The sequence below is a fragment of the Haplochromis burtoni genome, unplaced genomic scaffold, assembly GCF_018398535.1.
Source record: "Haplochromis burtoni strain Fernald_Lab_line unplaced genomic scaffold, NCSU_Asbu1 Contig_51, whole genome shotgun sequence".
NCBI classification, from domain to species: domain Eukaryota; kingdom Metazoa; phylum Chordata; class Actinopteri; order Cichliformes; family Cichlidae; genus Haplochromis; species Haplochromis burtoni.
Genome location: NW_024582412.1, coordinates 1 through 23,134, shown reverse-complemented (window position 1 = coordinate 23,134; position 23,134 = coordinate 1). Strand labels below are relative to the sequence as shown.

At 40.9% G+C, this 23,134-nt stretch overlaps 1 protein-coding gene across 2 annotated transcripts; it reads right to left on the bottom strand.

Annotated features, from left to right (window-relative positions):
• Positions 1–29: 29 nt before the first annotated feature.
• On the bottom strand, positions 30–22,791 carry stxbp1a (syntaxin binding protein 1a; the record flags this gene model as incomplete). 2 transcript variants are annotated; one of them, XM_014333411.2, is given in 18 exon segments in its annotated part: positions 1,908–2,017; positions 7,991–8,148; positions 9,129–9,283; positions 11,288–11,373; positions 12,188–12,289; positions 15,250–15,359; positions 15,765–15,903; positions 16,045–16,125; positions 16,205–16,270; positions 16,415–16,475; positions 16,577–16,684; positions 16,777–16,907; positions 17,390–17,474; positions 17,584–17,732; positions 20,382–20,485; positions 21,144–21,222; positions 22,538–22,614; positions 22,710–22,791. In XM_014333411.2, coding segments are annotated over 17 exon segments (1,725 nt in total), but the record flags the coding sequence as incomplete, so codon positions are not given.
• Between the last annotated feature and the right edge of the window lie 343 nt (positions 22,792–23,134).

The following is a 23,134-nucleotide window of genomic DNA, read 5'->3' as shown; positions in this document are numbered from 1 at the left end:
TTTTAGAAATAATAGAAAAAAGTTCAGTCTTTCAGTATAATGGAAGCCAATTTATTAGACAACCTTAGTACATATTAGGTACACATGGAAGTATTGTTTGTGCTTCAACACTCGCAAACATACAATCCCAATAAGTTAAACAGTTTTTTGGACAGACTAATGTTTCAATATTATCTTCTCTGATAAATAATTTTGATATAAATCAACTGATTTGACAGCGTAAACCCTATACAACAGCAAATTATAATAGAAAAGAAAAAATAAACACAAGCGTTTGCATCACAGAAAACGCATCATAGTGCAATATACAACTGTTTGGCCAGGAAAGAGGCAATAGAAGGAGGAAAGAAAAGTGGCGAGGGGTTTCCAGGGTTTTTCTTTGTTTTGTTTTTTAAACTTGCAAAGCCATTCACCATTGGAGGGTTTTACATTGCACCAGAGGAGGAAAACAGACAAAGAAAATATAGATCTTAGTTCTTTTTCCCAGTGGACCACTAAACAGCTACAGCTAAAACACCACAAACACGGCGGCTTCACATTGGCTTTTTTTTTTTGTTTTGTTTTTTCGTCAAAGGAAAAGTCACTACTTCACAGTCAGAAAAAATCACCATTCAACAGTGAGACGCTAAAACAGCAACATATAGCATATACACAACACTACTCAGTGCATGGCCCAATTAAACATCGTTACTAACCAATGATAAGACTTAATCTGACAGGATACAATACTGAAATACAACTGGCCCTTTTTGGAGGATTATTTATTAAATATCAGCAAGCAATGGCCTTTTTGACATTGAAACGTGACGTCTCTGCAGAGGAAAGGAAAAAGATTGTGGCAAGTAAATACTTTACAGTCTCGGCAGCTGGAGGAGGGATGATTCTGGCTTCTAACAGAGCTCCCTCTTTTCCGACTGACTAAGTGGAGCTCTTAAAATGAATACTTAAAACCAACAGATCTTGTTTTGAGTATCAAAAACTCAAAAATCAATACATCCCTGAACACTTTCTACTTTCTTCTCTGCTAGCCTGTAAGCTCAGTAGCTGGGACCAAGTTTACTTGAGCATACAAACTCAGCGGCCACTTCATTAGTCACACCTTGCTGACACAGGTTTGGACCCCTTTTGCTGCCAGAATTTCAGCAGGCCGTCTTGACCATGCCTACATGCATCAAGCGTCTGCCATATGACCTACTAGCAATACATTTGTGTTAATAAGCAGTGAGAAAGGTATCCCTAATAAAGCGGCCAGTGAAATTGTCTCTTAAACTCTTAAAAATCCTTGAAGAATAGTTTCCTTTTTGTGATGCTCAAAACAAAAAGTATTTTTTAAGCGCCATATTCAACCACAACATTTACATGCGGCTCTCGGAACATCCACACTGGATACAAACACAGTCGAAGCATGCTACTGAATACGAACATCTCAAATGGGTAAGGGAAGGGTGATAGGACAGACTCCTCTCTGATGAAATATATCTATGCATATATCTATAAATTGCATGGTGACTGATATATTTTTTACAATATGAACCCCTCAGGCTGCACATCCCTCCTCTATCTGCTAAAGGTAAAAGTCACACCATGGAGATAACCGAAAGAAATGAACAAGAGAAATCATCTACCTTTTACACATCCTAGCAGGTTTCATAGCATACAATATTACATTTTGGTCATTTCAATTTTAAATGGCCTTCTTTTCTGATATTTAATTAATTTTAAATACGTTTATTTAGTTGCATCCATTGTAAAATATGAGAATACTTGCAACAATTTTATTCTTTGATATAACGTATCTCTTTTGTTTTTTTAATTGTCTAAATTTTTTCTCTTCTCAAGCAAGATGCATACACAGTTAATGTGTAGGATTTGGTTGGGAATGATGTGCGGGGGGGGGGGGGAGGTTAAGAGGAGAGAGACTGATTGGAGGATTTTTAGCTCGTCACTTCCTCGTCTGGTTTGTTCATGGCCTTGAGCTGCTCCAGCAGGCTGGTGGGAGTGAAGATGTGGGTCGATCCTAGAGACACGCACACGCATAAAGAGACACACAAACACAGCGTGTTAGATCTGCACGATTGGAAGGAAACTGATGAAAAATGTGTTTTCAGCTTATGTTATGAATGCCTACTTTTTAGACGAGGACAACCTTACATAACGTTGAAAGTAAAGATAGATCGTAAAGTTATGGAATCGGAATTTGTTAGTCAGCAAGTTAAAATGGATTATTAATATGTATTAAAAGAGTCTTAAAAGTGTTAGGGGGGAGGGGGGTATTTTCACTGTACTCAAGTGGAGGTTTAAGTGCTTTTGGGGGTTTCCGTTCCTTTTTTGTCTTGAGGAGATTCTTTGTATTCTTTTCTGACACAGACATTAAATGCAAAGGGGAAAATAAAGCATTACGCTCACATCACATAAGTCAGAAAATGAATTAAAGGTTAAGTAACTATTTAAACCACTTCAAATTTTGTATACTGGCTATTTTAAGAATAGACTAAAACCTTTCTGGGTTTAGATTGTTTTGCACATTAAAGTGGAACTATTTTGCTTCTCTTTATTTTCTGTCATATATATATATATATTATTATATTATATTATATATTATTATATATATATATATATATATATATATATATCATACATACACACTGTTACAATTGACATTACATTGAACTAGACATGGACAAACTTTCAAATACTTCAGTATATGGACAAGTAATCCCTGTAATCTATCCTGGGATGTAGCAGATGTTAATTGGATGGTATTTCCGAATACAGTCACAGAAACAAGCTAATTTTGTTTAGCTTTCTAAAAGTACAAAACAGTGGAATTTGAGGCCAGTATGAAGCTGAATTTTCATTGTGGAGCCAGAGCTATAAAATAGAAGCTGTAATATTATATCACTGACACTGGATGTCTTGTATTGATGACTGCTCCAAAGGCTAATGCTAGGCTAATGTGGCTAAATTAGCTTTCTCAACAATTGCATTGTGTGTATCTAGGCAGGCACTGATCCTACGGATAGATCCCCAAAATTGTACTGGAGTAACACAGTGTGTCCATCAAAGTATGAATTTTGTTTTAAGAATCAGAAATTTAATTTGTAATATGTTTAAGAGATGAACTGTACCAGTATAAGATACAAAGATTTGTTTTTTTAAACTGTTAGTAACATAAAACTGTTCTTGCATAGTTCCAAAATAAAGTGGGAATGAGCACAATAGGTCCCCTTTAGTTTCTGGAATTTTTGTGACCTTGTGCAGGAGTATGTAATGCACTACTCTACTCTAATACACTCTCACTCCACAAACATACAGTCAGATACCGAGTTATTAGGCTGTGTTATAAATCACATGCAGCTGAACACAATGGGAGCACACAGGTCAGAGATGGCGCCACACAACTACTATGACTAAGTTAGCTTAAAGCAGCAGGTGGGCTAGTTGAAAACCTGCAACACCAAATCTGTATTGAGGTTTTGCAGACACGTGACCGCGAACCACACAACGTTAACTTGTCTGCCATTTTGGATGTGTGACAATCAAGGTGACAATGTAGGAGGAGTAAGTGAGAAATGTCACACAGGCCTAGCCACCAGTTTGCAGCTATCTGGCAACCGAAAAAATGAGTATTTCTCATCTGGTTCCGAGTGCTTGCCGGAGGTTAATGGCAAACATTGGGAAAATGATTGCTAAAGACTCAATCAAACAGGCCAACAACATGGGTGAGTAATCCCTGGGTAACCACCTACTAGCGGAAAAATGTGTATTCCCTAGCTAGTTACTAGCCTATTGCTACAGTTGTAGTTTGAATGGAAGCTAGCTACTACTCTTCTAGCTGTAGCAAAACTGTGACAAGTGTGATGCAAGAACTGCTTTTACTTTGAAGTGTAAATGTGAACCTTCTTCTGGCTTCCTTGTACTTTGTCAAAATGATCTGCCGCTAGGCTAGTAGTTAATGAGTATTTCCAGCCAAACTTGAAAAACTAAAGGTGACTGTGGGAACCTGCTAGCAAACAAAGTTTTTGTTGCAGCATTGTCTTTGCAACCAATTTCACCCAGCAAGCACCAGCAACCTCGAGAAACCATTGCCATCCAGTTGGTGGAATATGCATTTTCCCCTATCAATCCATGACTGTATCACATCCATTATGATAGACAACTCTCAAGCAATGTGTGCATGACATCATGTGATGCCCAATATGCACAATCATGAAAATGTGCAACCTTTATTAAAAGGGCATGCAGACAGCGGAAAAGGCTATAAGTATTTCAAGAAGTCAAGTCATGAAATCCAAAACCAGTGAGCTGACTCCGCTGTCTAACTTAGATTTGAATGGAAATGTAAAAATCAGTAATTCTAATGGCACAAGGATGGACAGCTGAAGACACATTTCAGACATTGTAAAACTTGAAAGGTGCAGGACTGGAGCAAAGCAAACATTTACTTGTGTCTTAATTCCTGAACATAAGGAGGGTAAACATTTGATTTGATTTACTCCAGACACCAACAGTTTTTGACCTATATTGGTTTGTTTCTGTTGCAAAGCTGCATGTTTCTTCCAGTTTGGCTTAATTAGCTGCTTTACCTCTAACACGTTAACCTGATCCGACGTGGGGGGCACGTGAAATGGAAGCAGTTAAAGGCAAAAAAATTGAACAAAATCCCCCAAATAAACAGAAGAGAAAGAGGCAAGTCCATTTCATATTGGGCTAAGGTGATGCGGTGGTTGCAGGAATCAGAGATCGTGAGTGGGGGTTCAAGGGGGTGAGTGGGTTAAAGTTGGGGTCAGGCTAGAATGTCGAATTGGCTTCGCCTGCTTCTCTGCTGTTCCCAAAACACACAGCTTGGTGGGCCATTTTTAGCCCCAGAAACAACACTGTGATGTTACGCTCCAACACCAAAAAATACTGGCATATAATAGCACAGTAAAACAAAAAGACTTGTTTTAGGAAGTAATGGCCATTTTTGCTCAGGAAGCTTTGAATGCAGCAGCATGTGGGGAGGGAGGCTTCATACCGCTTATGGTGAGAGCTGTGAGAGCTTACTGAGAAAACCTTAAAAAAGCTTGGTTTGTAAATGATATTGCTTTAGCAGATTAGTCATGAGATGGATGTTCAACATTCTAGTCTAATAAAAAACTGCATTATATATTAGCTTTTTACTAATTAATAATCATGAAATAACCAGTCAAAGATATTAATAGAAAAGCATTATGGAGCCATGTTTTTTGGTGATCACTAAGGGATGTAGTCTTTTTATTAAAAGCTCGTTAAAGCATAAAATGTTTTCTTTTTTAACCCTTTGTTCAAAGCAAATCGAGCATCATCTTCTCTCAACAGCCCTGGTTTCACTTAAAAGTATAATGAAAAAGGTCACGACTCCACCCATATGAATACCAGAAGCCACACCTGGTTTAAGTTTGGTCAGTGTGCACTTCAAGGTCATCTCCTCGTGTACCTTTTGATTGCTTTCAGCACTGGTCCCATTTCATATCCCATCTGAGTCCCATCTGACCAGTTGCAATTTCATTACACAAATTGAAACTGGAGGGTTAAGATACAGTTATGTGAAAGAGAAAACGTTTACCAGACTCTATGTGGTGTTGTTAGGAGCAGCTCATGATTTAGCAGCAATAACTTGAAGTAATAATTTTCTGTATGACTTCATCAGTCTCTCATATCACTGTGGAAACATTTTGGACCACTCTTTACAACATTCATGTCACAGTGCTAAAGTAAAGTCCAGGACCCCAGACAACAACCCCAAATACAAATTAGAACAAATGGATTTGTGGTGCAGGAAGGTATTTATAGGAGTATGACTGGAAGGGGTGTGGTCCAGCTGGAAAAATTCACATAAATTACTTTCAGGTCACTCGTAAGTTCCCAAACCCCAAATACAAATGATGGAAGTCCACTGCTAATAACACTAGCTTGGCCAGAGGTTGCAATTAGAGAATAGGCAGTGACTCCTGGGCCTGGCAGATGCACTGAATAGTGATGGCTGAGCTTGGAAGGTAGACGGGAGGAGTCGTTATCTAATGTAACAAAATCGATGCCACTGGGAACACCCTTTATGGTGTACAAGGATGGTGTGCAGGAGACGAGGTTGGCAGCTGCCTCTGCCTTCTGATGGTTATGTCAACCAAGGCTAGGTTATCTAGTTCAATGACAATGGATCTCTTGATCAATCACAGAAGAGCCACAGTTACTGCAGATTAGATTTAATAACAACTGAAACTGACTGGAAAGAGTTTGAAGATACTGACTGAGTACCTGAGTGGACCTGCAGCTGCAAAACAAGCCAAAATCATCACTCCTCCACCATTGTGCTTGATAATTGGAATGAGGTGGTTGTGTCAGTATGCCAAACATTGCACTGTGCATAGAGTCCGGTGAACTTTCTTTTTTCACATTACTGTATTAACACACTGGAAAATATCCCGATGCACCAAATAAAAGACAGAATGGAACTATCTCCGACCAATAGCAACAGCGGAGTAGGAAATACTGTAACACTGCTCGAGGAGACCACCCTGAAGGGTAGACTCACCAAACTGAAATTAGGTATGGTATTTAATCTTTATTAAATACACCTGAGCTTTTGGCTAATTTTATGCAGCTAAACCTTTTTTTTTTTAATCTTTAATTCATTGTTTGGTTCTCCACACATGTAGGTAACAGGATTTCTATTGATTGCTGAAAAGAGCAGACTTAAAAGCAAAGACTTTAAACTCACTAATTTATCCATCAGTGTGTGTCCAGGTATGATGTTGTCTGAAAGGAGCTGCTTTGAAAGCATTATCAGTTATTAATATATATGTACTCACATAAACAAGGTGATGTGCTGAATACTAAGACAGAAGATGAGTATTTTGAAGATGTGGATAGTGCGCTATGTTAGGAGATGTTTTTTTGGGATCTCTCTCTTTTTTTAGGTGGGTTGCTAAAGCATATCAGGTGGAACAATGCTACATTCTCAGACTGTCCGCACAGAGGAGTTGTGACGGTACTACAGAAGGCAAATATTCATATGAATGCATATGAACTTATTTTTGGTCGCTTGGTTTCCTCTGTCACCCAGCTGCCCTGCTTGTCAGCAGATCTCCATCATCATGACAACATTCGCTTAAAGTCCAGCATCCTCTGCAGACAGGTCATGAGCCATGTGAGCATGTGATGGTGAGCTGAGTGGACAAAGTCAGGCGGTCAAAACAAAGAAAAAAAATACACAAGGATTAAAAAACAAAAACACACACACAAAAAAAAAACCCAGAAAAGAAATGATAAAGTGTGTCTCTGAAACCCAACATCAACTCAAGGACCAATCCGGAAAGAAACCAGTAACAAAAAAAGGTGTTTGTTTGGTGTATGTAAAGGGCAAATTATAAAAATAAATCAGAGGAACTGATAAAGATGTTGGGGCAGATTAAATCTGGAGTGAGTTTTAAACAAGATCAAAGGGCCTTTGGGTGCCCATCACGGGGCGATTTAATCCACCCTGCAGAGATGATGGGAGGAGGCAGCAGGGATGGGTTCACGACCTCCTCAGGCATGGCCGCTGATCAGCACAGAGTTCAGGATACAGGAAGTGTGATACGCATGCCATCATCACATCAGCGTTGTGAGGATGTGAGCTAAGACTGCTCCAACAAATCTTAGAGTTAATTTAAGTAGTTGAAATGTTAAATGTTTATTGCACTGGATTTGTGGATAAGCTGAGAGACTTTGCGAGAATACACCTGTTTGGAGTTATGGTTTCAGTCTGAAACACATGACGGAGTCGCGGTTGAGTTACTGATACATAGGGAGTCTGATGGAGCAGTCCATGCAGTGAGGAAATGTCGGGGGCATCCATCCCTGAGGAAGTGGGGAGGAGGAGGGTGGAGTTACATAAAACAGTACTGAGTGTTCAAAGAAGAAGGAACAAGGAAGAAAGCCCTTGTGCTGTGAAGGTTCAGAAAGGGCTTCTTTGCACGGCTGCCTTTACTTTTTTCTGTGTGATTTCTCTCTCCCTCCCTCCCAATCTGTCTCTGCCTCACTCGGCTGAGGGCTCAGGGTCCTCAAAGGACACCCTAGTGGACTCTCGGAAGTCGGGATGCTGCAGGTCCTTTAAGAATTTGGTGGGGGTGAGCATGTGGGTGGCACCTGTGGAGGAACAGAAGTGGCTTCACCACTCGTCTCACAGCACATGCCATGCCCCCGCCCTTCCTTCACTCGCTCTCTCCAGAAAACAAAAGGATCAAAAAACAAGCAACCTGTCATACAGAGCACACACACACACACACACACACACACACACACACACACACACACACACACACACACACTCACACCAAGTTGCACAAACACAAATAAACTGGGAACACAGACACAGAGAAAGACATGGCGTGGCTGCAATTTAAAGACAACAGTTGTTTTTAAAGACAACAGCAGAAGCAGAGCACAACAAAAGACACTTTCAGTTAACATAACAATATAACACAGACTGGCTGGCAAAGCTTCAGGACATCAAATAAACAGTACACAGGAACATGACACAAAGGGGCTACTTTAACACAAAATGCTGCACACAATAATCTACCTGCTATCTGTAATTGCATCCTGCAAAAAAAGCTGCTGCAGTGTAAACCTGTCGATGGGAAATTTCTGTGACAGCAATGTGTGACGTGGGATGTATGCCGCCCTGTATGTGTGTGATGAAATGAGGTCTGCTGCGTTTATAAAACTTGAGCCTATATTTCTAAATTTCCATTTTGTTTCCACAGGCTGAAAAAAGTAAAAATACTGAAATGAAGCCCAAAATATGAAACCGCATTTAATGTTTCAGAAAACTACGTTTATTAGTCTATTCCAGTCAGATTTCCCTCTATACTCCAGACTTTGTTTCTCCGCCTGCCCATCTTTAATGTTTTTTAGCCACGTCCCAGGTCACAAGTCATCTGTGCCCATCAAAGACCACACACTGAATCTTCAGCCTCTCTTTAATCTGAATTAGGACGCAGCATTTCCCACCTCTCATGAAAACATGCCCACTCAGAGTCACACCCACTTTGTTTTCAAGGCGATGGATGTGTCTCTAACTACCCACCCCAGCAGCCTACACTACCCTCTGCAACACTACTCACCAATGATGGCTTCCCACTTCCCATTGGCCTGTGTGACCTCATAGGCGCAGCGCATTTCGCTGAAAGACACGCCGCCGATAATGAATACCATGACACGTGGCCCAGTGCGGTACTCTCCGGGTGTCTTGTTCTTGTGCCAGTGGCCGTACCGAGCACTGCCGGAAAACAACAACACAACAATGAAAGTACAGTATTAATACATTCTTTTGTTACTTTATTTTTGTGAAAATGTACAAAAAGAGAAAAAAAGACAAGAAATTATTCACACAGCAAAAGGACAAGGCCGTCAGTCACTTTTAAGTATTAATCCCATAGTAAAGATAACAACAGAAAGCATAACTGAGTGGATCCCATCCTTACGCAAAGGGGGAGCAGTTCATTTTTGTCCACCATGTTCATTTAATCCTGCTCCTTTCTTTTTTAATACTCAGAAGGTCTTCATGAGTCTAATCCATAGATATAGCTCTCCAGGAAGCAGGGGAATCCAAAGTTTCATCCACAGACTGGTAGTTTATCCATTTTCCCCAGTACTTTTCAAACCTTACACTCACAAGTGTCAGAGAAAAAGGTCAACTGTTCCATTTCACAGATTTCATGAACTATTTTTATCCTCTCAGGGGTTGTTGAAGATTCTTTATTTAACCACGTGCTTTCTTACTTGCACTTAATCATATGAACAAGTATCTGTCTTGTTTTTTGAGGTCAAGTGGAACATTCTGCTAATAAATAATACAAATATGTCTTTATCTCTGCTACCACATCCAACTAGTAAGAAAAAATCCCAGAAAATATGAACACGATCTGCACATATATTACCACACATTCGCCAACACTGCCCATTTTCAGGTATTTTACTCCATTTTATTCTTTTGGACAAAAAAAACTTGGTGTGCTCTTCATGTCTTTATCCAGACCTCTTCTGATAGCTCTATGTTTGCTCCTTTCTCCCAGCTTGATTTAACACACAATACATAAGTAAATCCTAGATATTAGCTTTCTGGAAATATTATTTTCATTTACATCAAAAATGAATTTAATACTGTCCTTCCTCCCCTGTGGGCTTAATGTTTACAGAAAGTATTTGTATTTCAAATCAGGATAGGTAAATAATTCTGCTGTGAGGGAGGTGAAGAATAAGAAGTTATTCATAGTTAAAGAAAAGATAAGCGCTGGACTTTTACAATGTAGGACCAGAAAAGTTCTGGTAGTATTACTAGCATTAGTTAGGGTTGATTTGGATAAGCAGGAGTTGGTGGCCTGTAATTCAGCGTTAGGAGAGTGTTAGGAATGTGTTCACATGTTGGTGCCATAATCTACACGCCTCTGGCGGCCGTAAATAAACGCTGATTAGTGCATCAGATAGCACAGCAACTATTTGTCATTTTGGCCAATTTAAACTCGAAGACATTCGAAGGATGGCTGAAGGGCAAAGGACCACAGTACCGTTTTGCCCTCCAGTGTCCCAGTCGCTCTCCACCTCGTGCAATACAGTGAAATTTTAGAGATTTTCCACAGCAGGCAGGAACCTAACCAGACTAAGAAGAACACCGTGAGAGGATAATATTACTAGCTAGAATAAGAAAAACAAGAGTTGAGGTTTTAGAGCGAAGGAAGGGAATGAGCTGCAGACAGGTGGCTCGGTTTGTACCTGCATCACATCACACATAGGCAATTTATGTTCAGAGCAAAAACCAAATAAGCAAGATGAAGTAAAATTTCACCTGCAAATACTTTCTGAACGTAACAGCTGTTATCTGATAGTACCCACAACAAGGTACTTGATGCTGGGTGTGTGTGCAGCTGTGGGGGAGGGACACTAAAAGAGGCAAGAGAGCATGCAGGATAGGCAGCATCCACACAGACTGGACCAGAGTATAAGGAGGTACTGCTGAATTTATACCATTTTCTACAAATCCAAGGCAGTGAAATAACATAATCAGGAAGTAACTGCAAGAAATGGTTGTTTCTCCATATTAAGGTAAAGCAGCAGCAGCAGCACATCCCTGTTCTTGTTTCTTTTCAGTCCCATCAGACTCATCTTCCATCCCAAATTACTACTGATACAACACCTCCATTTCTCTCTTCATAATTTGAAAATGCTACAACCATGAAATGAGATGCTATGTTGTTTGAAAATACATTTGTGTGTTTGTATGTACCTGACTGCAGTGGTGCTGAAGGAGGCAGAGGAGCGGGTAGAGATGTAAGGATAGTGCTTGGTGTCCAGTTTATCGTCAATAGCATCCTGCAAGAGAACGAAAAAGAACAAAAATAAAACATATCCTTGTTAGCAATATTGTCTCTGTCTCTCACACGTACATGTACACACTTGAAATAGGCAAATTCCCATCTCTTAGCAACTTCCACTGCAGAATTAGCTTTGCACAAATAAAGGGGCTGCACATAAGTGGTCCGCAGGTGTGTCAAAATAAAAGCCGCGCACCAGATAAGAAGTTGCAATGCGCGGTTGCGTACATAAGATTTTCTGAGGAGGACAGACATTTGTTTAGAACTCTTAAAGATGTTGAAGAAGCTCCTTTAAGCAATTACTTTGGTGTTCCTCCACCTCCACAGAAATGTCAGAAGGAGTCCGAACCCCAAAAGAAGCGCGTACTCTCGGAAAAGTGGTTCCAGGAGGTGAGCTGGGTTCAAACAAATGATGAACGCACAAAGATGTGGGGCAGAATATGCCGTGAAAATCCCACTCGAGTGGACAAAAACAGTGCCGTTTATATGTACGCAAACGCGCATTGCAACTTCTTATCTGGTGCGCGTCTTTTATTTTGACAGCGAACGCGCACCTGCGGACCACTTATGTGCAACCCTGAATATAGTAGATGACAACTAGGTGTTTGACTGAGACTGTTGTGGATGTATGAGAAGTGAAAAGTATGTAACAGCTACTTTTTAATACATAATTTAGTAATGACTGCATCTATAGTTGAGATGTTTTTGAAACTAAAATACTAAGACACTTCAATGCATCTGCCAGACAGCAGGTTATATAAAGCTCTTTAGTTTTCTTAACACATAATAAAATAAAATGCCTAGAAACACACCTCCATGATGTCCTTGATCAGTGGTGTCCAGCGGGACAGCTGATAGGTCTGCTCGCTCACACGCTCCTTCCTGTCGACCTTTTTCCCTCTGCGGAGGGTGGACTGAGAAAAGAAAGAATAGATGAGGAAGTGGAAATAAAAGACGCTTTCCTTGAGCACTCATTAAAAACAGCACAAACTGATCTGCTAGACGTTAGATAACGAAAGCTTAATGTCCTGATGCTACAGATTATTTATCTGTGTAAACATGCTAGTCATCTTTCACTTTCTCTCAGAGCTGATGTGAACAGATCTCCAAATGCGTTCATATATTCAGAGTAACGAATAGGTAACTAGTAGCTTTATTCTTGGATTGTATTAGAGTAGCTTTGCATGAGTCACAGGTCAGAATAATCTGCACTTATCTTAAAATGTCTACATTTAAAGACAGCTTTCATCTGATTGGCTACCCCCACAGAAACAGAGCTTAAATAGCAGGTTGGTGAGGCTTCTGTGCTCACAACCAAAACTTTGTGCTTGAGCTAACCATATTAGGAATATCTGCTCTCATCTGCTGAACAGCCAGAGGTGGAAGAACTGTATGAAACTGAGTGTTTAAAGCAGTCTGAAGCCTCAGCTATGAGCGATTCCTTGTACATATGTCGATCTCATTAAAACTTTAGCTACGTTTATTATGAGCATTCACACTTTAGGTAGCATTTATCTGACATAACGTAGTGACAGCATTATAGCCCCTTTAAGCAATAAGCCAACACATGCAGCAGCAGCAGACTAACCAGGCTATTCCAGACAACCTTCTCCCGAGCCACACTTTCCAGTTCCTCCTAGGGGATCTCAAGGCATTCAGAGGACAAACAAGATATATATTTTTCCAGTGTGTTCTGGGTCTGTCAGTTGAGCGTGCCCACCAAACCTCCACAGGGAGACGCCCAGGAGGCATCCTAACCAGGCCCAAACCACCTCAACCAGTTTCTTGGAACACACATGTGGCACAGAGCACAGCCTCTGCTCCACAATCCCTCCTGAGGTCTGAGCTTCTCAGCTGGGCTTATCTCAGTCACCCAGTGGAGGAAACTCAATCCTAGAGCTGGGCGATATATCGAGTTTTTAAAAACATATCGATATATTTTTATACGAGATATAAGATGTGACAATATCCTTTATATCGATATATAAAGGATATAATTATAACACTATAATTATGTTACGTTATAATTATAGTTGTGGAGCCGCAAGTTTGCCTCTCTTTCGTCCACTTTTGTCTCTACGCAACGTTACTCCGCCTCGCCTTCACTGAAGACAACTCCCCCTCCTCCCCCATCGCTTCACGCTGCAGGCAGCGACAAGACGGACACGGCAAATCTCCGTTAACGAGTTACTGCGCATCGCCCCATGCGTGGGGCTGGACGGCGTCAACGTGCTAACGAGCTAAACATGCTAACGAGCTAACCGCGTAACGAGCTAACAGCGCTAACCCTAAAATCCTTTCATTCTCTCAAAAGTTGATAGCGCGCCTTATGTATGAATTCTGGTTGTGCTTGATGGCCGCGAACCGATTTTATGTGGTACACGGCGCTCAGCAATCTGTCAAAATGTTTTGAGTACGACTTTGCTAAGCTACGGAGCTGCACCGCTTGATGAGATTGTCGGGCATTACGGCTACCGAGAGCCTTCGCGGAGTGATACGTACTGTGCTTCAACGTAATATTACCGTATTGTGTGTGTATAAGGAGTCCATAAATGGCACCTGTAAGAGACGTGGTTATGAAGCAGATTTCAAACTCCAGGCTATCAGTCACACAGTAAAACTTGGGAACAGAGCAGCTGTGAAATCTGTCTGTCTTTGTTATTACGCTCAGCGTCTTTTAGTTTACATTTTGACTGCACAATTGTGAGCTCTTTGTTTAGCACAAAAACAACCTTGTTTTCTTTTATTTATGGAGCATTATTATTTAATGAATGCTCATAATTTATTTTTGAGTAATTTTTCATGTACATCTGTGCTGTATGTTAATAAAAGTGCCTGTGTGACATCTGGGACACAGCTTTGACTAAGAACTCTCTTTTTGTTCTTACTTTATGGCTTTAAAAAAATATCGAGATATATATCTTATATCGCCATCCAGCTAAAAAATATCGAGATATGAATTTTGGGTCATATCGCCCAGCCCTACTCAATCCACAATCTTACTCTATCAATCATTACCCATACTTCATGACCACAGCTGAGGGTTGGATCTCTCAACACAGCAGGTCACTGCAAGCCCCATTACTGCTGACACAGCACCAACTCACATTCCACCTACCCGTCATTCCTGCATAAAAGCCCATGATACTTGTTTTCCCTTCCTGGAGGTAGCCCCCCACTCCCAAACGACTGATGACACCTTGAGAGCTCCTCCATGAAAATCAAAAACAGGCTTGAAGATAAGGAGCAACCCTGATGTTGTCAAACACCTATTGAAAAGTGTACCGCCTGAAGCCCCATCAAACAGTGCTGCAGTACAGTGGAAATAACCTGGATTCAAAGCGTGACAACATAAGAAATTGCATTTGAGATGTCCCCAAAATGTGTCACGTTGTGATTTCTGTGTTGGTTAAGGGTCAGTGATACAGATAAAGATACAATGATACACAATCACCCACCAGTTATATAAGTAACCAAATTAACAATTTAATGTAAATAAAGAAAAGCCTAAATACAATATTTTCACAATTCTTTGTTAGCCTGCTTTATTTCACCCAACATCTATGAAGTGTGAAGTAGTTTGACTTCCATCTTCTTAGGCTGTTTTGTCCAAGGGTCAGACTGTCCAAATGAAAAACATCACACAGTTTGTGCTTTAAAGTGAAACGACACAGACAGCTTCTCTGATGGGAAGACTTGTGCTGTGACAGATTACATAATATAAGCAAATTTCCATTACATTCTATTGGCGTTAATATTAAAAGGCAAAAACTACAATACAATTACTTAAAAATTAATTTAAGGAAAGTATTCAAAGTTTAGTTTATAAGGAATTAGGAAAGGATGAGTAAGCTGATAATAAGGAGACACTCACATCTGTGATGATGGGGACGCCCAGGTGACCCATGTTGGTGATGATCTCACTGTCCTCGGGGGGGATCTGAGCATGCTGGATCAGCTTGTTGAGGTTCTCCTCCGTAATGCCTAAGCACACAAATATACACAAAATATTAACAAGATTTGTAAAACAAAGATTGTTTGTTTTGATATCACCAACTTCCTGCATGTTGCTTCAATAAAACAACCCACATCATTGTTGCATTCATTTTTCTTTTGTATTTTAAATGTTAAATGACAATTAAAAATATTTAATAACGCCACATTTTCATGGCCCACTCACTCACATTAAATAACACACAAGAATGAGCGTACTCTACTTCCCTTAGATTCAAAATTCAAACATCAGCTAAAGCAACGGCAATTTATACAGATGTATAAAAAATGTTTAAGACAATAATAATAACACTAACTTGTATAAACAGTTTACTAGAAAGTAAATAAATATTTCTGTCTTATTTTCATGTGATTTATATTCAGTCTGTTGCTTACCGTTCTTAAGGAAAATGTAAAGCAGGATGATTCGGATCTTGTCATATGTGCTGACATTGGCATCCAGCAGTATGGGCACAATGGCCCTCATGGGATCTTTGATCTTCTCTCCCTCAGCATCTGTGCCCATAGCCAGATCCTGCAACAGAAAACCTCTTGTTTACGTCTTACTTTAAAACCCCGATCGCTGCACTGTGCTCTTTGTCCTCGCCTCTGCTACTTCCACCTCCTATTCCCTCTGGTTTTCTCTCCTCGTCCCCTCTTTCTGCTTCCGTCTCACCTGTTCCACACGGCAAAGTTTGTCCACTGTTCCCTGGTAATGTTTCATGCAATCCTCAGCCAGCTGCAGGTGAGTGGAGTACTGAAAAAGACAAAACAGGTCAGCGTATACACACGCACACACAAAGAAAGGCATGCACAGACTCAAAAAACACACAAACCTTGCTGAGCTCCTTCTGGTACTGAGGCATCTTCTTCAGCATCTGGGAGAGATCCCTCATCGTGGTCTGTTGAAACAAAAACAACACTAAGTTACACGATTAATGTCCAATAAAGCGGCGATGACGTAAACCACAGGACACCCCTAATGTTTTCACAAAACTTTACATTCATACTCATAGCATCACCTCCCTCCACAGAGTCGGCTTTACCTTCTCTCCGGTGTTCATCCTCTTGCTGGAAGAAAAGTCTTTCAGCTGGCGTGTCACTTCCCTAGTGACAAGTAAGTAAGTAAGACAGTAACATATGAGAATTATTTAATTTGATATCAAAAGCCTGAGTGGAAAATAAAGAACAGAATGAAAAGTACTCACTGGGACACCTCAGCTATGTGTTTGTGTCTCAGGCTCACCCACAGGTCATCGTCTTCATGCAGAAGGACCTCTTTCTCACGCGAGTCTCCGATGCCGCTGGTCTCATATCTGGAGAAGAATCAACCAAACAGCAATGGCCAAATTGACAATAAAAGCAAATGATGCTCAAGTAAAATTTAAACAGCAGTGTTTGCTCATACTTGTAGACGTCATTTTCAATGGGCAGCAGGTCGTAGCCCATAGCCTGAAAGGTGAGCTCGTGCAGGACAGGTGAGACGGGGTCAAATCCCCGATCCAGAATGATCAGCTGTGAGCGAGCCTTATCCGGACCCTACAGAGGGAGACACACAACAATTAGATAATCATGCATCCGGTCTCGTGTAGAATTCAGCCGTGCAACTGCAACTGCATGCATGATTATTTTGCATTACACACAAGTTTTGTGTAAACCTTTATATTCAGCCATGTGTTTTAAAAGCTTCTTTGTCCATTAATTTAAAAAGATTATTCTTTTTGATACAGCTTGTATTATTGTATTATTCAATAACAAAAACTCTACACATGAAGGTTTTAGTTCTACCTTTAAATCTTTCAGATTTTCAGAATGCACTTCTTAAAAGAGTAAAGCCTGGAGAGGATATTTTAGTGCAGTGGTTTTACTGATTACAGCAAACGGAGATCAAGTTAAGCTGTAACCTGATCTCATGGACAGCCCTGACACAGGTTAAAACAACGAGAATATGATGTGCTAAGTGAAAACAATAATAAGCAGGATATTTAAAGTGACAACATTTTGATTTCTCGTGAGCTCACCTCTCCCATGGTGGGGTCATCAGCCTTGTATGCATCAAGTTTGTCCTGAACCAGCTGGGCCAGGGTGGCGTTGTCCTTGTACTCCCTGTCAGACACGGGAAAGTGGGAAGCGGGAGGGAAGATAAATAAAGGAAAACAAAGCATGACAGATGTAAAGACATTTTACGTTTTACAACCGCCCCCTGTTTGCTCACCCTCGGTATCTGACAGCAGGATACTCTTTCAGGGTGGCACAGAGCGTCGCCAGCTGCTCGGCCAGCCTCTCCATCACTGGGTTCTTCAGCTGGGTCTTATGAGGGCTGTAGAAACTGTGAAAGGCATCTGGATTGTCCAGAGAATACACCTGCACACACAAATACAAGGAAATGTCGTTTTTTTTCTTCAGCTAACTGTGCTGACATGAGTGTTTCTAGCTTCTTGAACTAATTTGTCTGATATACTTTTTCCTAATGTGCATAAGAAGATTTTTTTTCCCTTCACTCCTAAGTGTGTCTTTGCTTCCCTCTCGGGCGTCTCTCCCTCACAGTGATGATGTGTGCAAGAGAGAGAGAGCAGCGAGGAAAAGCACAGCTGTGTTTCTTCATGCTAAGCTTCTCCAGAAACAACTTCCTTGAGAAGCATTAAACTGAACTGCATTTCCAAGACAGAGAGGGAGAAAGGACCCAAGGCTTTTAACATCTGCGTGTGTGTTAATGCGTTTCAGCTGTTACACAAATCGACTGTTTGATCTCAGTTATCGCTTTCATGTTTTCTCCCTCTCTTTTTTCAGTCTCTACCATTTCATCCCCCTGCACTTTAATGTCTTCTCGACTCGATCTTCACCACATCATCCTACACCCTCTCTTTTGTCTTTTACTGTTCCATCATTTCACCTCCTCCCTCTGTCTCTATTCGTTTCTATCCTCTTCCTCCTCTCTTTTCTCCTCTCCTGCATCACTACCACTCCCTTCTCCCAACCCATCTGTCCACAGTCACATGACCACACTCCTGCGCTGCAGAAGGGCCCCTGCCTCAGAACGGCCACCATTGGCTGCAGCCCACTGTGTGGATGTGAATCGCCCAATTGGGAAAGTCTGTGGGCGGGACTATGAGGCAGCATTTTTGCCTGAAGCAGAAAACCACTGACTCTGAATTAATCATAGTAGACAAGAGGGAAGCAAAGCATTGTGGGCCAAGAAGCATCTTTAGATTGTGAGAGCAAAGGACAGACAGAAAGAGAGAGATGCAGTAAATAGAGGGGTGGTTGCTGGAGGGAAAAATGGGGTAAAATGGTTGGAGAAAAGGATGGAGTAAATGCAAATGAGAGGGAAAAAGCAAAGATAAGAACGTGCACCTGACTTTAAAAAAAGAATCTAGAAAACAGAGAGAGGCAGAGAAGAAGACAAGATGGAGGCAAAGGGTGGGGAAGCAGGTGGGAGGGAGAGAAATCAGTGTGATAAATGTGAGTCTTTCTGGAACAGTCTGGCAGTAAACAGAGAGTCTGGTGAGTCAGCAGCTTTGTGCCGAGTCTCCACCTGAGTGCATTTCTCTGTCCTCTTGCTCTGCCTCTCTTTAGCCATCCTTGACTCTTCCGACCAATAACCTCGCTGTTACTATTCCTGCCCACATCCTTTGCAGCATTTCTCTCCTCCCACCTGTCTTAATCGATCTCTGCAGCTGCTCTTGCTCAAGCTTTCCATCTCTGGATCTTTCTCCCTCTCCTTCTCTCTCTCTGTTGTCACTAACAGACAATAAAACTCAGCTGGGTTTCAGTCATTGTGTAGGAAAGTGTGCTGTGAAATAGCACAAGAAGGCATTAATGGCACAAATCTTGATCTAAATTGATCGTTTATAAAGCCATGCATGTGCATGATTTCTTATATTATAACCTTAGTCACTGCAGATTTCAGTCCCTTTTGAAAAGCCTGATTTCTAGTCCTACACGTAGGTGTTAATGGATGCAGAGTCCCAGAACCATCTCTATAAATGGTAAACAAAAAGAGTCATTAGCTATGTTGGACCAAAACCACTGGCTCTGGCGTTTTAGGCAATAGTTAAGGACAATAATGCATATTTATGGACTTTGAGTGGAAGTTTTTGTTCTGCACAGTTCTAAATGTTTGAAAATGCAGATGTGCTTTAAAAAGCTAAACTGCAATTAGACAGCAGGATTGGGGATTTCTTTTCTTTTGCCCATCACATGGACTTTGTTACCTGAACTGCATGCTCAGGTGTGGCTGGTCAGACTGCATGTTAAGTCTGACTTCATTAACCATTTTCATGTCAAAAATGCTCTTTTAAGTCCCAAAGGCATACAAGCACAGAAGATACAAGAAACCATCCAAACTGCTTCACGTCCAATAAACTGATGAGTTGACTGTTCTCCCGGGTGTTACAATAAAGCTTAACATCCAGGCATCCATTAAAGTATCTTAAGATAATATTTTGATGATGATGCCATCAACATTTTTAGGGTTAGTGAAGCTACATGATATATCGTAATCTGCTACCTCATGGTTAGAACTATGGATAGGTTCATTTAAACACATCAGCATAGAGAAGATGTCGGAAGAGGGTTCTTAAAAGACCATTCAGGGACAAGCACAGAGAAATGCTGTCATATTGCCCCAAGAAGTAACCAGAAATGGACAAAGCTTCAGCCAAGTGAACGTCTGAGATGATCACATCGCAACACGAGGTCAGTCATCAATATCTTGCTGCAACGTTTGAATTACTTGCTATGAAAAGCTCCTGATGAGCTGTCTGTATCCTTCAGAAGCAGAGAATGATGTCTTAATAGTTATTGATGCGATTGTGTCTATTCAAGACAAGAGGCTCCTCCAATGCAGGACACAGTTGAAGTTGAAATCAGGGTCATCATCATTTAACAAGTGGACACAACTTTAATACTGATTATACGTATTGGTATGCAGAATCTTTTTGTAGAGATTAAACATGCTTTTCTGCATTTCATTATGCACCATCACCATGCAGGGCTGCACAGTATGTTTACCTGAGACTCGTAGGGCAAGAAGGCGATGTTGATCTCCGTCAGAGTCTTGACGACTTTGGAAGCCCGGCTCTTCACCAGCTCATTAAAGAGAGGATCGGGGCATGCTGGAAAATATCACATGATGCTTAGTTTCAGTCACATTCACAGACAAATACACTTAAACACCAGAGTTTGAATCGACCTATGATGTCTCTAAAAGATCATCTTTGACTAAACTTCTTCATATTACTTTGACAGAGTGCTTCAATGGAAGCTCGTCCTTCATTTAACATGATGCAGCTTTAGATTCTTCCACTATAAAGACACCTCTAAGGCCAAGGTGACTCTGTTAAAGGGAAACTGCAACATCGTAGCCACTCAGTCTCTTATTATGAAGCTGTAACCCCCTGTAATAGTGCAGGAATAAAGCATATTTAAAGAAAAATAACTACTTTTGTATAGTTCTACTTAATTTGTCTACAAAAAACTGTAAATTAGGGGAATATTTGATTATTAGTACAAAAAGATCCTCTCTTACTTGACCTAATAAAACCGGTTCACATGTGTTTCAAAACAAGAAGACAATAGGTGACTATAAGAACTTTGAGGAAACTGTGGGATTAGACGTTGTAACAACATCAATGAGAGCATTCGTTTTCGTATCTATGAAAGAAAAAAATTACAACAATTAAAAAACCCCTCAACATCCAAAACAGTCTTGTTTAGCAGCATCAACACTATATCAAATAGAAGGTTGTCTGTAAAGTCCTTGCGTGTACTCACAGTCAGTGAAGAAAACATGGGCTGCCTTGTATTTAGATGAATGAGGGTCTTTGAAGTCTGCAATGACGGTGTGGACAGACTGAAGAGAGAGAAACAGGTTAAATGTGTTGCGATGAAAGTTCTGTATTTTAATCTTCAAGATAAGGTGAAGCAAGGATAATCCTTACAATATGTGCATTTTGTAATGTGAGCTTCTCTGATCAATATTTTGGTAGCTAGTCAAGCTGCAAGTAGAGGTTAGTGCGTGTCAGTCTTTCCCTTTCAAACCATGAGCTGGGTTTACATTCTCCAGCGTCCCAGAGTCCGCACTGGCCTGGCCTTCCTGCCTTGGAGAACCCTACCACATGTTACATTTTGAATATTCACTTTCATTTTCCCAAACCATTTGTTAATTTGTGAAGTTATTTTAGTGTAAAAGTATAAGATTGAAATTCATGAATCTAAGGAGCGTGGAAAGAAAAGCGACTGGACTTTTTTATGTTTCTTGAAGACGTTTCAGCTCTCATCTGAGAAGCTTCTTCACTTCTAAGAGAAATTAATGATTTTTTTTTCTCCAAGAAAAATTCATCCATCTATCGCTGCTAAAGTATGCTGATTCTGATTCCAATTAGCCCAGTCCGGGTTGCAGGGGCAGCAGTCTGCGCCAAGATGCCTACATTTACATCGTGGGGCGACCGTGGCTCACGGGGTTGGGAAGCGCATCTGTAATCGGAAGGTCGCCGGTTCGATCCCCGGGCTCTCTGTACTGGTCGTTGTGTCCTTGGGCAAGACACTTTACCCTACCGCCTACTGGTGTTGGCCAGAGGGGTCGATGGCGCGATATGGCAGCCTCGCTTCTGTCAGTCTGCCCCAGGGCAGCTGTGGCTACAACCGTAGCTTGCCTCCACCAGTGTGTGAGAGTGAATGAATAGTGGTATTGTAAAGCGCTATATAAATCCAATCCATTATTATTATATCTCCCTCCACCCAGCCACCACCTCTAGTTCTTCCAAGGGAACATCAGCCAGGTAAGACTCAGAATGTCCCAGAGCTGCTCTGGGCACTAATGCTTGGTATTCAGGAGCATCCTAATCAGATACCAGAACTACCTTAACTGACACCTTTCAGTTGAGGGATAACCGTTACTCTGAGTCCCTCCCTGATGACCAAGCTCTGCAGCCTCTCTCTTTCGTGGTCTGCAACATTCAACTTGAGGTATATTATAAACTCTGTACAACTTTCAACAAATAAAGGAAATTTGGATGTAAAGATAGATCATGGAAACTAAGAAGCATGAGCGATCTTTCTTGACTAAGTCAACAGCTTAATATGGCAGCTTGTCTGATCTCTCTTCTAAAAGTGCATACCTGTTGACAGGGATGTGCCTCTATAGGTAAAAGAAGGAGTATCCCTACCTTCTCTGTGGGTGTAATCAGGTAAATGGCCTCCAGGCTCGGCAGTGGCTCTCGTCGTTTCATGATGTCCTCCACAACTACAGAAACAGGCACAGACATGTTAAAGAGTCGCAGGTACGAACAAAATAAGCCTCGCAGTTCAAAGAAATAGTTAAATGTGATGGGCTCTTACTGGTGATGCCCTCTGTCATGATGTCTGTCATCTTGCAGCAGGATGACAACATCCTCATGCTCAGCTGGTCCACAATCAGAGCCTGGCAACACACGAAGGCAGTAACTACTTATTACTCTCATTACATGTAGCTGACAATAAAACAGTCTTATTCGAATAATCCCTTACAGACACTGTGCAGTGGTGACTCAGGTTTATTCACATCCAGGCTTCAAGGTCTTTTGTGTGTCTTAGTTGTTCTGGCTTATTTAATGTGCACCACTGTGATGAAAAACATTTTCCATTTGCATATTTACGCATCAAGATATATATTGTGTATAGCTTTTGTATCCATTTTATATTTTATTGTCAGGTTCCTGGGTCTCCTGACCCAGCATGTTTAGTTCTTTGTGATTTTTGTATTATTGTACTTGTGTGAGTTATTC